The sequence below is a fragment of the Mycotypha africana genome, assembly GCF_025528875.1.
Source record: "Mycotypha africana strain NRRL 2978 chromosome Unknown BDF20scaffold_2, whole genome shotgun sequence".
Classification (NCBI taxonomy): Eukaryota; Fungi; Mucoromycota; class Mucoromycetes; order Mucorales; family Mycotyphaceae; genus Mycotypha; species Mycotypha africana.
In genome coordinates this window covers 660,147-674,873 of record NW_026515726.1, presented here as the reverse complement: position 1 = coordinate 674,873, position 14,727 = coordinate 660,147, and the positions used below count along the sequence as shown (strand labels likewise).

At 36.7% G+C, this 14,727-nt stretch overlaps 6 protein-coding genes and 2 non-coding genes across 8 annotated transcripts; 2 read left to right on the top strand and 6 right to left on the bottom strand.

Annotated features, from left to right (window-relative positions):
* Positions 1 to 566: 566 nt before the first annotated feature.
* Positions 567 to 1,740, bottom strand: BDF20DRAFT_267571 (uncharacterized protein). Its single transcript, XM_053075040.1, has 3 exons — positions 1,143 to 1,740; positions 856 to 1,036; positions 567 to 749 (listed from the first exon to the last, which is right to left on the bottom strand). Exons 1-3 carry the CDS (start codon positions 1,553 to 1,555, stop codon positions 588 to 590), a joined length of 756 nt encoding a protein of 251 aa, XP_052938848.1. The 5' UTR covers positions 1,556 to 1,740; the 3' UTR covers positions 567 to 587.
* A 703-nt stretch (positions 1,741 to 2,443) lies between these two features.
* Positions 2,444 to 4,072, bottom strand: BDF20DRAFT_904574 (major facilitator superfamily domain-containing protein; the record flags this gene model as incomplete). The annotated part of the gene is made up of 4 exons (XM_053083050.1): positions 2,444 to 2,761; positions 2,843 to 3,633; positions 3,697 to 3,877; positions 3,971 to 4,072. 4 exons carry the CDS (start codon positions 4,070 to 4,072, stop codon positions 2,444 to 2,446), a joined length of 1,392 nt encoding a protein of 463 aa, XP_052938847.1.
* Positions 4,073 to 5,956: 1,884 nt separating this feature from the next.
* On the top strand, positions 5,957 to 6,029 carry BDF20DRAFT_t39. Its single transcript has one exon. It is a non-coding gene; the product is annotated as a tRNA-Arg (tRNA).
* A 1,096-nt stretch (positions 6,030 to 7,125) lies between these two features.
* BDF20DRAFT_267509 (uncharacterized protein) lies at positions 7,126 to 8,655 on the top strand. Its single transcript, XM_053075039.1, has 5 exons — positions 7,126 to 7,466; positions 7,588 to 7,633; positions 7,734 to 7,834; positions 7,920 to 8,219; positions 8,293 to 8,655. The coding sequence occupies exons 1-5, from the start codon at positions 7,350 to 7,352 to the stop codon at positions 8,437 to 8,439; spliced, it is 711 nt and encodes a 236-aa protein (XP_052938846.1). The 5' UTR covers positions 7,126 to 7,349; the 3' UTR covers positions 8,440 to 8,655.
* Positions 8,656 to 8,682: 27 nt separating this feature from the next.
* On the bottom strand, positions 8,683 to 9,024 carry BDF20DRAFT_814055 (Tim10/DDP family zinc finger-domain-containing protein; the record flags this gene model as incomplete). The annotated part of the gene is made up of 2 exons (XM_053076940.1): positions 8,683 to 8,854; positions 8,936 to 9,024. 2 exons carry the CDS (start codon positions 9,022 to 9,024, stop codon positions 8,683 to 8,685), a joined length of 261 nt encoding a protein of 86 aa, XP_052938845.1.
* A 139-nt stretch (positions 9,025 to 9,163) lies between these two features.
* BDF20DRAFT_850514 (cyclin-domain-containing protein) lies at positions 9,164 to 10,588 on the bottom strand. Its single transcript, XM_053079958.1, has 2 exons — positions 10,378 to 10,588; positions 9,164 to 10,301 (listed from the first exon to the last, which is right to left on the bottom strand). Exons 1-2 carry the CDS (start codon positions 10,463 to 10,465, stop codon positions 9,601 to 9,603), a joined length of 789 nt encoding a protein of 262 aa, XP_052938844.1. The 5' UTR covers positions 10,466 to 10,588; the 3' UTR covers positions 9,164 to 9,600.
* A 451-nt stretch (positions 10,589 to 11,039) lies between these two features.
* On the bottom strand, positions 11,040 to 12,110 carry BDF20DRAFT_904571 (HAD-like domain-containing protein; the record flags this gene model as incomplete). The annotated part of the gene is made up of 1 exon (XM_053083049.1): positions 11,040 to 12,110. The coding sequence occupies one exon, from the start codon at positions 12,108 to 12,110 to the stop codon at positions 11,040 to 11,042; it is 1,071 nt and encodes a 356-aa protein (XP_052938843.1).
* Positions 12,111 to 14,617: 2,507 nt separating this feature from the next.
* Positions 14,618 to 14,691, bottom strand: BDF20DRAFT_t24. Its single transcript has one exon. It is a non-coding gene; the product is annotated as a tRNA-Asn (tRNA).
* Between the last annotated feature and the right edge of the window lie 36 nt (positions 14,692 to 14,727).

Here is a 14,727-nt window from a genome sequence, read left to right as displayed (position 1 = left end):
TGTGGAACAAATGAAAAGTCTTCTTGCTTTTAACGCACTTATTGGCAATTGACGGCCCCTCATTTTTTATTCAGAAAATCATCGGTCCTTTTTTTTTTCTGACTGCCCGTATCCCCCATAGTCTGTTTTCAATTTCCGCTTTAATAAAAGTGCAAATCATTGAAGGTTAGTGATAAACGAAGTTTCTGATCTCGCTCGATATAGTTTTCCGAATTCAGGGCCATCCACCCGCAGAAAGCTAGGTAAGCCTTACTCATCTTTTTGTATTTGGGTAAATAAGATGGACCCGAAAAAGCTTGTTTTCTTTAGGCTTTTTTCTTTCTTTTTTTTTTTTTTTTTTTTTTTTTTTTTGTTTTCTTTTAGAGGATAAAATTCTATCTTATTGCAATTGTCTTGATTAGGAAAAGCGCTCAAATTTCTTTGGTATTTTACACAACAGAAATTAGAAGAACTTTTTTTTTTTTAAGAAAATTTTCTTTATTTGCGTATCAACTTCCAAGTTGTTTGAGTGATTCTATTTTAAAACTCCTTTTTATTTCTTTATAACAGTCTTGATAGGTTTACAGTAGTTCGCTTTATATACCCTATCAAATCATTCCTGCACTCACAACGCGAGAGGCGTCAAATTTGGATTTAGAGAGTTGAAGGCTTTCTGATGAATAGTCATTCACTTTTAATTCCTTTTCCAAGAATGTTTTCCAATATGAGTCTAAATCTTCCTTAAAGGCGTTTTCTGTACTCTCTACAATCTAACAAAATCAAAACAAAAAAAAGGAAAAATGGTATTTCCATAGATTGTAAGTGTTACCCATTCTTTTTTATATATATGCGTAAAAAAAAGAAGTGCATTTGTACCTCTTGACGTCCATCTTGAACCAAAGCGAGAACCGTCTCTGTATTTTGTTGTTTAAGATAATCTTCAATGTTGGTATCTTGGATAGGTTGTCTATATTCGCCTAGTCCTCCGAGATGGATGGTTCCCAATTCTTTGACTAATACCTGCGTATTAATGCCACCTTGTGCCAGAAAGTAATGTCTAGTTTGAAAAGAGATGGGAGGGCCAACACGTTAGACGCATGCTTGTTTTTTTTGGTTTTTTTTTTTTTTTTTTGGTAATAGACACACTGATCCTTTTGACTCACGCTCTGATATCCACATTTTCTTCTGTAGACAAGGTTTTACTGGATAATTTCTTTGATTGAGATTCGATCTGAGTCAATCCTCTTTCAATCGTAGGTACACTGCTTGAGTTAATCTTGTGATTCGTTAACCTCGATCTCTCTAAAATCTGCCTCAAAGACGCCGGTGATTGCTCTTTTTGTTTTAACTTTGGACTTTCCTCAGTCTTTGCTTCAGGGTGTGCTTGTGCTTGTGTTTGTGGCTGCAGGGTTGGTAGCTGTTGTGCATTTTGTTGTAATGCTTGAAACGTGTTATTATTATTCGGTTGACCCAGCTGCAACCCTGTATTTGAATTGATTATAGATGTAGCTGGTGTATTGCTGGAGCCGAATGCGTTCGTGGCAGGTTTGTTGAAAAGATTACTGTTGTTAAACATTCCTAAAGATCAATAGAGAGGACAATGAAGAAAAACTTCAAAGCAATGCAGAATGGTAGAATGAATGCGTCGTTTCGCGATGGTCGAAAGAAATGAAAGTCACCAAGAAATTTCCAAATAAAGAAACTGCAGGATGTGTACCTGTTAAATATGTGTGTGTGAATCATCGTCTTTTTATCCCTTTCCTTTTCATGATTCAGTATGGTTTTTCAAATACGTTCCTTTGTTACAGTACAAACTAGTAAAATTTCGCCCTTGAGAAAGGAAAAAAGTCAATGCTTCCAAAACGATAAAAGCACTAAAGTCGCAGTCTATTGGTAGGCCGCAAACAATTCTTGGTTTTATTCAAGGACTATAAAGATGCTCAGTGTTTAAGTCGACGACTCGAAGTAAGGGAAAAACATCTCAAGGAAGCCATTGCTGCAGAGAAAAGCAATACTCTTGGCTGTGGGGGTGCCATACTCGATGATCATGAGGTACCTACTTTTATCTTCTTTTGTGCGTTAGAGCTATCTTGGAAAAATCGAAAAAGAATGACTCATTCATGGTTCATCTGCTGTTGTTCGTGCTGATAAAGTCTAGTAAAATGAGAGGCAGCTTTATTATATATAACGCCGAAAGCGTTGAGGATGTTCAGAAAATGATTGTAAACGATCCTTATTATAAAAACAAAGTCTGGGAGAAATGGGAGATACTCCCTGTCAAAGTGTAAGTCCTTTATGCTCCGAGTACAGAAACACAAATGGCTTATACTCAAAACTACACCCTTTGGTTTTCTTGATATATACATAGGGCTGTCGGTCTGAAAAATTAAATAGATGCCAACATTTAATAATTAAAAAATGGGATATGTTCAAGAATAAAGCATCGAATTGAAAGCGTTCCATCTTATAAAATATATGGATATGTTTTCTCTCCGATTTTCATTGGGATGTTGACACTTATACCACTGACTCGTTTCTTTTTCATTTTCGTGTTCAATTTTGATAAATGAAGTCTAAGCACAAATGCGCAAACAGCAGCAAATAGCATCGCTCCACCGTTGATCATATTGGATCCTACATACCGCGGCCCATCCGCTGGCCAGCCAGAATAGAGGGCAAACGTACATATCAAAGCACCAAAATTAGCAATCGACGACACAATGCCTGTCGCTGTAGCTACAGAGACTGCATCTTCTTTTGAATTGGCTGTCCATGCCATCGACTAGAAAATAAAAAAAAAAGAGAATAAGTACATCTTACTGTGGGGGGCGGGGGGCGGCCAACTCTTTTTCAAATTTTTTACCAAAGGTACTGTCGGATAGGTGCCTCCAGCAATAATCATCAATCCAAAATATCTTGCTCCAATGGATTCTGCAAAGCTCAAAATGCAAAAGCCTATGAATGATACACAGCAACCACCCATGATGTACCAGCCCCGTGTTTGATAGCGATCACTTAATTTGTTGATGATATACACCATCACCATACCAAAAACGTAGGGAGGAATACTCATTAAACTCACATGAATGGCGTCAAACTCCCCCATCTGCTCCACAATTTTGGGTAAGAAATACCCTAACGAGGTAGCCGCCATGACAGGCGTAAAGTAAAGCACAACAAAAAACCAGTTCTTGGCATCTTTGAATTCTCGGATCACACGTTTGGCTGTAATCTTTTGCGTATTTTCGGTAGCTAATTCTTGTTGCGTTGGAGAACTGCCAGTGTTCATCAATGTTGTTGTTCTTAAATATCCTGTTCCTACTGTTGATAGCGTGGGCGAGGTCATCATGTTGTTTTTATCATGTTCTTTCAGTCGTTTTTGTATAGCGAATCGTTCGTGTTCATTTAAAAACTTGGTTGACCTTTCTGGCGTGGAAGGAAGAACCCAAATAGTGGCCAACCCAAAAATGAAGGTGAGAATGCCAAAGATAACGAAAAGCCATTGCCATCCAAAAAGGTTGCCCCGAGTATCTATCAGCTGAACAGCTGCTGAGATCAGCCCACCTATGGCGCCTGAAGTGGGTGCAGCAAGGTATGTAACACCTATCCGAGTAGATATTTCATCCTCTTTATACCATAACGTGGTATAAAAAGCTAAGCAGGACGGACCATCAGTATGCATCCTATTGTCTTTTTGCCTACTATTCATCTACTTACTGATGCCTGGCCATAATCCTGCTTCAAACAACCCCAACAAAAATCGCAAGAGATAAAAATGCCATGGATGCGAAATAGCGGTCATACAACCCGTCACTACACTCCAAGTGACCATAATTCGTGCAATCCAGTAGGAAGGGTTGACATGAGCCATTATCAAGTTGGAAGGAATTTCAAAGATCTACAGTATACGTTTCATTTTATGTAAGACAATTGAACAAAAATTGCTCTTTTCGCCCACAATCTATGGTTATCTTTTTTTTTTTTTTTTTACAATATATGCAACGTAAAATAGTCCAAGTCCAATGTTATTCTGCTGAGGTGATATACCGGCTGTATCCATCATGGTGTGATTTTCCGATTTATTCATCGTCATGGCGTAACCAACATTAGACCGATCAATAACCGACAGGAAATACAGAATGAAAATCCAAGGGACAATGCGCCAATCTATTTTTCGTAATAACTGTTTTTCAGACATGCTGATACAGCCACCCGTATTATTCATGTTGCTTCGATGGTTGATATCTGCTAGTTCAACTTCATCGTCAGTAGATACGTCGTTATCGGAAGAATGGCTGCCTTTATTATTATTATCATTATTATTATCAACATTATTACTGTTGGACGTTGCATACACAGCTACTGGAGGATATTGTTGCTGCTGATGAACAAGGGATGGAGAACGTAGCCGTATATTCTCAGCAGCTGTCTTACTGCTACTGCTGCTACTACCCATGACCATACATGAAAGGGAACGTAGTTTCTTCTACTTGTCTCGAGGGAAATAAAAAAGTATCTTTAGGAAGGAATGTAAAAATGGAAACCCACTTTGACAGGCGGAGATCGACGATTCAGGTCATCTGGTGGGTAAACAGTTTTACCTATAGTCAAATTCCGCTTTGGAAAGTTATGCTGAAATAGAAAAAGTAATAGAGTTGTGAATAAAGGATAGAAAACTTTTTCACACTATCGCTTGGTACACATAATTTCTTAGAAAGCCCCATTTCCTATTTTTCGATTCTATTCAAATGTCGAATAATCCAGCCTCACATATTTCCTTTCACCCAACCGAACATTATACATTCCGTAAATATTTTCTACTCTATCACGTGACAATGCAGTTACTTAGAGACATCTATTATTTACAAAATTTTTAAACATGATGTGTTAATTATCGTGAATAGGTTATATAAAGTTCAGGTGAGACTTTATAGTACAAATTATGGAATCAGGAAAAGGCCCCCTTTATTCAGATCAAGTTTTCTACTACTTAAATACTTTTCTATTCTAAATTACAACATCCGCTATCTTCATTAAATTATTGCACACCACCTTGAGTCGCTCAGTTTATATCAATTTTCTTATTTGTACTCCGTCCAATCATATTCACTTCTCTAATTCACGTGACTGAGTTTTAGTTACTCCTCACGTCAATCATATCTCCGCATATCAAACTGTCCGTTTGCCCAATACGGAAGTAGTAATGCTTGAGGTTAATCGGGCTGTTCTACTTGTTTAAAGCGATTGTAATGTACGGGACAATATATAGAATAAGTTTAGAGAAGTGGAAGAAGATGCTCTTTATTCATGTAGATCATGAATGAGTATTTATAATTAATCTGGTTGAACTATGCTAAAGAGCCGTTGCTTCTTATAAGCTTCCCGACTTTCTGGTTCTATCTCAATTAATTGTTCTGTTCCTCTTTTGCTTCCGCTTTCATTTATACTTTCCTCAGGAGTGTCTGGCCTGCTGATATCTACTGAGGATGTGACAAAACAATGTCAAGTGAGGGGGCCCTATTGTGTCAGAATTATCGGTTAGATAATTGGGAACCATTTGAGTGTGTATCCCTCCCCCTTAAGCGAACCTTAAGAAATTGAAAAATAGTCTAAGTAAAAAAAATTTAAGAAAAAAACTTTTGCGGTCGAAGAGCCTATTTTATTATATTAAAAATCCTAAGTCCTTTTATATCGTGCAAATTGCCCTAAGTTAACATAAACATAAAAAAAATATATATAAATAGTCATTTGTGTAATTTGATCTTGGATTCATAGTTAAACATTTTCATAAGCATAGAGGTAAATACCATAAATAGCAAAAGGGAAGAAAGACAAAGGAAAGGGTGCATGCCCGGATGGCTTGGACCGAAGGCACAAATGCCCGAGGGTTTTGACATCTGACCTACTAAATTGGGCAAGAATTTGAAGCCCGCTGTAGTGAGCTGATAAATTAGCTACGGGACTTGTCAACAACCAAGGAGCTATGGCCCAATGGATAAGGCGTCTGACTACGAATCAGGAGATTCCAGGTTCGACCCCTGGTAGCTTCGTATATATTTTTCCTTTTTTTGGTTATTGTGAGATGTTACTACGAATGTTTTTTGTTTCATCAATTTTGCAGTGAAGTTTAAAGTAATTCTTCAACTTTACTTTCATCTTCTATCTTTCTGTTCAAATAAATCGCACATGAATTTAAACAAAAAAAAAAAAAAAAATTAAAGTAATGTTCCAGTTGAAGCTCCCAACAGATACATACACTAAGAATTACACCTTAGAATTAGTTGGTAATATTTTGGAAACCCTTTGGCAATACCATTGGTATGTAACCATTAACAATGAAGCCTGGTCCACAGCGAATGCATTACAGAGACTCCAATCCTCTGTAACTTTAAGTATCACGTTACAGAATGTTGAAAACGTGTCCCCACCAGACATTACTTAAACACTGTGATGAGTACTGTTCATAATGTGCCGCCCATGTGCCTCTTTTAGCTCCCCTTCTTCTCCTCTTATACCATTTGTCTTCAACTTTACTTTCATTTTCTGTCTTTCTGTTCAAATAAATCGCACATGAATTTTAACAAAAAAAAAAAAAAGTAATGAAGGAAATCAAACGGTCATTAGTCGTATATGAACCTACATTTCTTTGAATAAGTGCATACATAATGTAACAGCTAAGCAAGGCAACCAATTGTTACCATTGTTTTCAACAAGTATGTGGTTTGCTTTTATTCGATCCGATATTGTTAGGAAAGTGATACTATACACAATGCGCCTTGTTACACACACACCTTTAAATAAATTTACAATAGATACTTCACCGAACCCTTATGCTCTTGCCTTAGTTTACACTCATAATCTACTCTCTACTATGACATCCAAAATGTGCTGTACCTTTCTGGTTTTTTTTTTAACTTTAAATAAGATAACGTTGCTTCTATATTCCAGTTTACTGTTAAGGTTTACTTCGAGTCAAGAATATGTGAACTCATACAAATAGAAATTGATAGCCGAAAAGCCAGAGCTCACTACGTATAAAAGTTGTCTTCCATTTTAAATATGTCTTGACCTTTTGTTACGTGAGGACTTCGAACCTCTGAAGGACCTATTATCAGTATCCTGTTATAATCTCTGACTCACTTCTTCAAAGCAAATCGTGTTATTGTCAATAAACGAAGCATCCTGGAAGCTTCGAATGGGAATGTATTGCTTTCATAGCTATTTTAGTAATTCAGTTTCATTGAATTTCTATAATAAGTAATGTTTTCCATTGTAACAATCAATGCTTGAACTGAATGGCTCTTCTGCTCTAATATCTACCTCTTCCTTTTGTGCTTTCTTTATCCTTCAATACTAACTCGTTTACGTAAATGCTGTTTAATTATTCTGTTGAAACAAGGTATCTTGAACCGAATCCGTATAGCAGAAAGTTCTGTGGATGTATGTCCCTTCGGGGCGGTAGTGCAATAGCATGTGCAGTTTGGATAGTAAGATGATTACTGCTTTACGACATCTCGCCCCAAAAAGAGATAGAGAAGAGGAGACAATTTTATGTAATGGCTTCCCCGCTTTTTTTTTCATTTTAATCCTCGGTTACAATTCCGCTAGGGCGTAAATACATATATTGCAACACTATGCTTCCAAGGATATACGCGTACGTTCATATGCAAGGCTCAAGAACAGAGAACGATAAAAAGTAATTCTAGGTTGTGTATTCCGTTAAAGACTAATATCGTTCCCCTTACATTTCGTAGCCATATTTTCATATCTTAACAAAGCTGCCCTCATTACTTTTGGGTCGCTATCAATAGTGTTCGCTCTAGTAGCTATATATGTTCTTTACGGATTATTTGTAGTATGTTGGCAATAACAGAAAAGAGCTGAAATATTGGCTGCATTGGAAATCATAGCTAATGGAGTAAATCTTTGAATGATTCTAGGACACGCCTTTGCGTCTTCAATCTGCAGTTGTTCTTCTTATGCTAATTGTACCCATCTATTTAATCGACATTCTCGTTAATATCTTTATTTTCGGCATTCAGAAACAGCTGTACATGGACTGGTGCTATGGGTACTCAAAGGACCATGTCGATGAAAAGATTCAAGGAACTTCTATCAATGGAACTCTCCACACCATCGATTTCATGCCTTCAACGCTCAATATTTACAACTGCGAAAAACTATGGGAGGACGAAGTTAAGTTCTCTGTTGCTATATTTGTCGTCATGTCTATATGCTATGTAAGTGACTTATGAAATTATACTATTATATTCTGCATTTGTTAATTAGATATTATGTTATTCCTCATCGAAGCTCTATTGGTGGACCTGTCTTTTTCATTATCACGAAAAATTGCACGAGTTATTTCCTGATACACCAGGTTTCTTCAATAGTGGCCTTATGAACTATCTTTATGCTCCCACAAGAATGTTGCCGCAATATTCATTTAGAAATGTATAGTTGGCTTTGGTTTTTCTCTGAAAAAGTAAATTTAATGATATATTACAATTGAATCGAAAGTATCGTTCGTTATTAATCACTGGAAGAAGTACATTTAATAAATATATGTATAAAAGTATAATCCCCCTCTTCAAGGGTCCAACAATAGTGCCTCATATGTACAGGAGCCGAGTTGTGAGTTGTTTTATCGCATTCGTTGTAAATGGTATTACTGCAATGTTATTTCTTAAATATGCAGTGGTGTTATTGATCACTACCCACGTTTGGTACCATATGTTTCATTCTTTCGCTCATAATCTTCTGTATCGACATATATTTCGCTACACAGCGATCTATGCACTTCTGCTCTCCTTTATTCAAGTCAGGTTCGTGGTATTTGGTTGGAATGCACTTGTCTTGGCAAGCCGTCATTATCCTAATTGCAAGAACGATTTATACTAGAGTGTCAATTCCAAATTGAAAATAATCTAGGGGACAGGTTACTAACCTGTTGAACATGCCCATAAAAGCATCGACCTGTTGCTCTGCTTCTTGCAAGTGCTGTGGATCAACATATGTTTGCGCAAAGCTGCTGTAATAACTCATAATTTTCGACTCTTGATTCGGGGCAAAATGGGAACTGGATTGAAGAACAAGGTATAAAAAGCGTGTTATTTCCCGACCGTGGCTGATTATGAAATGTTCAGGATGGAACACAAGCATCTTTTGGACAAAGATTTTTCATGGTATCATAAAAAAAAAGAGCAAATCAACTTTACTTAGTTTATCTAAGTAGCTATATACTACAGCATCTATTCGACAGTAGATTCAATTGTTGCAGTGTATATAAAGGGGAATTATAAAAGAATTAAATAATTGTGTACAATTAATAGGTGAATTTGTACTGGGCTTTGCACCAGGCTTCTTTGTATAGTATGATTAACGCCAGCGTAATTAATCCATTATATTGTTGTAGTTTGCGTATCCAATCCCACGGACTGTTTTCATAAGCCATATATCTCGTAAGTCCTCATCTCTGCGCAAAATTTAATAAATATTTGACTTCACAAACAGCTCAGACGGTTGATGACAGGTGGTAGAAAGGAATAGACTGTATGATGCGTATTAAGGTGCTGATTATTCGACAAGTAAGAGGATGACATTTAAGCAATTTAAATGACTTTATGCGATATAAGGTATGGTATCATCTTCCAGTAAAGTATCAAAATGCTTCTTCGTCCGTTCTTCTTCTATTTTCATCTCTTCAAATTCCGTTGATTCACTTCTACTATGTTTCTCCTCAACCCCTTTCACCATCTCGCGACCTTCTTTATCTCCTCCTGTTGAGCTTTTCTGACTCAATGCTGATTCTGTGCTGCTTCTTCGTCGCCTTTTCAAAAGCGATCTATGCGTTGACATAGGATCAGCAATTATCCTTTCGTAACAAGGATGTTGTTCGACTAAATTGGCATAATATTGTTGTAAGATGGGGCCAGTGGATGCTAAATGCCAATCTATAAGAGCCAAAAATTCCAACTCCAATGCGTTTATTTCTTGTGTTGATATGCCTCCTACTTTTGCATAATGGGAGTTCGTACAATATGAATCACACAATGCTTTCGACGATACTGTTACAGCTGTTATAAGAAATCGATGCACAGTCAAAGATGATACTGTGAAGTGTGGATGGAGCTCACATACACGATCGATATATATCAATAGAATCAATAAGCATGATTTTTCGACCGATGTGTACTTCACTATTCGTCTCAAATAATCGCTAAGCGATATATTGGGCGGTGTTCGAGAATGAAATCGCGTGAGATTGCTTGGTGTAAGTGGTATTAAATCATTATGTGATATCAGCCTTCCTAGCATATCAGCTACAAAGAAGAGAATGTGAACATTTGGAACTTTAGTCAGTGGGTGGAAGCATCTTAAATGAGGTGAATCGTTTACCAATCATATGTGTTAAGTAATTAATGTCTACAGCATAATAATATTCAGGTACTTGGATGACCTCAGGCCGTGATGAAGGTGCATTCATGACATTAACAAATTCCGAAAACACAAATATCAAAGCAAGATCTACAAAGATGCCAGGAAGCGAAGACAATAAGATAGGAAAAAAAAAAAGTGAACTTTTCGAAACGACTTCCACAGCCTAGCCTTTTTTTTTTTTTTTTTTTTTTTTTTATCCTTCGTAAAAATGACAATCTTTGTTAATTCTTACTCAGCGGCAAGCAGCCTATCATCGATTACATTTTACAGGCTAAAAGCACAAAGAACGATCTTCTTTCGAAAAACAATGATATGGGTTCTGTTTAGAGACTTCCGCTAGTAAGTTAGCTAAATATATGCTGGTGTTTTATCAATAGAATGTCGTCGTAATAACATGTCACTTTTTTGATACTGCTGGATCTGTTATGCAGGTAACAGCAGGAAATCCACTCAGATTGCTTGATTTTGGCACATGTCTATAAGCAGGTAAACAGGAAATTTTATTTTGGGCTCATCACCTTTTTGTAGAGTACAATGGGTCTTTACTTCTAATATAATATGAAATGCGATCAAAAAATACATATGCAAAATAAGGAGGAGTATATACAAGTAATTCTATTCTAATATCTAAGTAGAGGCATAAGATATGTTGGTTCCTTACTATTGTGCTTTTTACAGAGTTGCTTGACACGTGTTTTCAAATCCTCTTCATCTTTGTATCCTTTCAGCTCCTCCCAATGGACACCACCGAGAATCAGAACAACATCCAACCCAAGCTCAGTTGCTCCTTTCACGTCAGTAGCTATATTATCACCTACACAGACAATTCTCTTTGGAAAAGTACCATTACCAATTTTTTCTGCTTCTTCTATAAGAGGTTTCCGGGCTTTGTGCTCAATAAGGTATTCATAAATGCTTCTGAAGGGCTTGCCAAAGTATAAAACTTGACCACCCATTTCCTCATACATTTGGCCCACAAAACCAGGACAAATCAGTAGTCGTATGTTTCCATTTTCGTCAACTCCATTAGGAGCAAAAACATCAGGATTAGCACAAATCATGGGGATATTTTTCTCTAAACACTTGTCTAAGAGAGGTTTATAGTCTGCTCGTACATCTTCTGCACTGAATGGATTTACTGGCTTTGTTTCTGGGAATAATCCTCGTATTGATCCTAATAATACAAATTCCATCTGATCCCAATCGTGAACCCGTTCCAAAGTCGGTGCACAGGGCATATAGAGTGGCTCCTGCCAATCTGGATCACCTGCTAAAAAAAATTTCCCTTGTTTAAGGTAGGTAGCCGCGAATTCTTCAGGGTCCATCCGTTGTTCCTTTCCCTTAAATCGAACTGTAGCGTGGCAGGCCGCCTTTTCCACTTTGCCTGTTTTTAAATACTCAGAAAGGTCTTTCAAAAAATATTTGGTGAGCAGTCCACTTGAAAGTAGTTCACTGTAATGTTGAGTTGTGATGCCGAACTTGACAGACATGGCAGCATCAAGCTTGTCCTGCAGTCGTGTTGAATTGGATAAAAGAATCACTTGTTCATCTCGTAATTTTAGTTCGGTAAGTGCATCTTTCGAATAGGGATAGGCTTCAAGGCCATCGTGGAGCACTCCATAAATATCACAAGCAATCGTATCGTATTTAACTCCCTCAAAAATCTCGCGGAATCCTTGGACGAATTGCATGATCCGTATTTTTCGATTTTGACAGTTGCTTTTGAACAAACGTTAACAGAAGCCAAAAAAAAAAAAAAAAAAAAAACCTGCTTTGTAGGCCTTCAAAACTTGTTTCACTGCACTATAAAAAAACACTGTCCGAACGTAGCATATTCACTTACGAGTTGTATCAGCAGTCTACCTCCAGAGAGAGTTGGAGCATTTACTTGTTTTTCGAGTGCTGAATAATAGCTCTAGCAACAGCCAGCTACAAATACACCAATATTCGTAGACTCGTGCTTTGATCAAAATTTTACTACCGAAATTCCTTTTCTCCCAAATTGACACCAAAGCGGAAGACGTTTTTCTAAATCCTTTTAGCGAGGCAACAATGTTCCAAGTAATAAGTTAAATGGAACCAATATTGGTGAAAATGATATCCTCCTACTGAGGTTGTACGTCAACATCTGACAAATATCCCATAGTTGAAATACCAGACATTGTCGTTACCGAACATTTCAAGAGCGTTTAACTGTATATGAGTCATTTCTTTTCAACCACTTAATATCAGCAACTCACCTTAGCATGATTACAAATACATTTCACCATAGTTAAGCAACTCTTGGATTTACATCAATTTTTGGCTGGTACAATTTTTCAATGTTAACTTTTTTTGCGCATTCCATGAACATGTGATAATCCAAGAGTTAGTCTTCTGGAAGCTGTTCCGAAGAGAGTGCTTTCTGCAAAAGCCAGTCTCTTCGTAGGGCTTCTGCGTTGAAAGAACGAAAACGTGAGTTTTGAACTTTCCTACTCAGTATGTACGTTACAAAAATGTCTCCCACTTTTATATGACACAAAAATTAGTAGTGAACTTAATCTAACAAACGTTCAACCCGTCTCACTACACACCAGCAATAATGACATACATGTGCTGTATTTGAGGTGCGATGGTAATGCATTTATCTGACTAATTACTTACAATGCTTCACAGGCTAATAAAATACATTTTGATCTCAATATGAAAAATCGTCATATCCTGGCTCCCGTATTAAAAGCGATGAGTTTTAGTGTATACATATGAACCTAATATGGATTAGAGATAATTTATGTGAGATCAGTATCTCACATAAGAATCGAACAGGTTATATCCATGAGATGTATTCTATTCAATTTGTTTATGGCTAAATGACGTCTAGAAAGAGTGTAAAATTAGTGTAATTACTCTTGGAATGTATTGATTCAACAAGAAAAACTTGGTAGGACATTTTACTTCTCCTCAACCTTAAAGTAAAGTATTTGATAATTCACTCTTTGCTAATATAACAACTGTTTACGCCATCAAGAGCACCACGCATTCATATCTCTTCCTAACTAGCATATATAATCACTTCACAATACCTAAACTACATAACTGGTGGCTGTTAGATATCGTATTACAGATACAGCTGCATGATACTTCTGTATCCACCAGGATAGCAAACTATCAATCCACCAGCTCTAATCAGTTCTATGGTAGACGAGATTCAATGAGTATTATCTGCTCATAATATATTGATGTCAGTTAAGGAACTCGGTATATTTCAGAGACAGCAATTATAATATCTTTTTATTAAAAGGAGCAGTTTTTAGTTGTCTTTTCTTTTCTTTACTTTGTTTGAAAGGGATATAAAGACAGTGGTTTGATTGTGTCAAACTTTCGTGTTTAGTATATTTTGTGTTATTATTCCCACTTATCCTTAATGGTAAAGTTCAGCAAATGTCACAAAAGTATTCATAAGTATTTCAAAAAATACTGTCCTTGTGGTATTTTAATGCATTCTATTTACTCAATTGTTCGAAATCATAATCTATATTACTTCTTTAAAGTAATAAATCCGGGTAGATAGTCTGGGGATGAAACATCCTGCTATATGAGGATCCATGTCAAAATTATTAGGAGGAATAATGTAAACTAACAGTTTACTAATATCTTTTTTTTTTTTGAATTCATGTGCGATTTATTTCAATAGAAAGACAGAAGGTGAAAATTAGAGGTGAAAACAAGTGGTATAAGAGGAGAAAAGGGGCAGGGGCTGGCGCTAGAAGAGGCACATGAGCGGCACATTATGAACAGTCCTCATCAGTGTGTTTAAGTTATGTCTGTTGGGGGCACTTTTTCGACATTCTGTAACGTGATATTTAAAATTACAGAGGATTGAAGTCTCTGTAATGCATTCGCTAACGACCAGGTTTGATTGTTGATGACTACATACCAGTGTCGTGTTACCCCAATAATTAGTTTAGTTTAGATGTAACATTCAAAGATATAAAATATAGAATAATCCAATAATGAATAAAGTCATTCTTTCCTCTGCTTCTGACAATAATCCTACCTTTGTGGTATTAGTATATAGTCTTATGGTAGCTTTGTGCACGACACCAGTGATATTTCCATAGAGTTTCTAGAATGTTACCCTAATATCGAGATGAAAAAGTTCATCAGCCAAAAGACAATGCATTCAAAACGTCTCGTGCTAATAAAAAACAAAAAAAATCGCTCCTAGGTGGGCTCGAACCACCAACCTCCTGATTAACAGTCAGACGCGCTAGCCAATTGCGCCATAGAAGCTTAATTATTTAATAAATGGAGTGAAGTGAAAAATTG

Bases quoted from the DNA above. Each gene is read 5' to 3' on its own strand.
- BDF20DRAFT_267509 (XM_053075039.1), top strand. From the start codon at position 7,350: ATGCTGTTTAATTATTCTGTTGAAACAAGGTATCTTGAACCGAATCCG. The intron at 7,835-7,919 runs GTATGTTGGCAA...GAATGATTCTAG, and splicing joins TTCTTTACGGATTATTTGTA to GACACGCCTTTGCGTCTTCA. The intron at 8,220-8,292 runs GTAAGTGACTTA...TCCTCATCGAAG, and splicing joins TCGTCATGTCTATATGCTAT to CTCTATTGGTGGACCTGTCT.
- BDF20DRAFT_850514 (XM_053079958.1), bottom strand. From the start codon at position 10,465: ATGAATGCACCTTCATCACGGCCTGAGGTCATCCAAGTACCTGAATAT. The intron at 10,302-10,377 runs GTAAACGATTCA...TCTTCTTTGTAG, and splicing joins TTACTTAACACATATGATTG to CTGATATGCTAGGAAGGCTG.
- BDF20DRAFT_267571 (XM_053075040.1), bottom strand. From the start codon at position 1,555: ATGTTTAACAACAGTAATCTTTTCAACAAACCTGCCACGAACGCATTC. The intron at 1,037-1,142 runs GTGAGTCAAAAG...TTTTCAAACTAG, and splicing joins GAAAATGTGGATATCAGAGC to ACATTACTTTCTGGCACAAG. The intron at 750-855 runs GTACAAATGCAC...TGATTTTGTTAG, and splicing joins TTCAAGATGGACGTCAAGAG to ATTGTAGAGAGTACAGAAAA.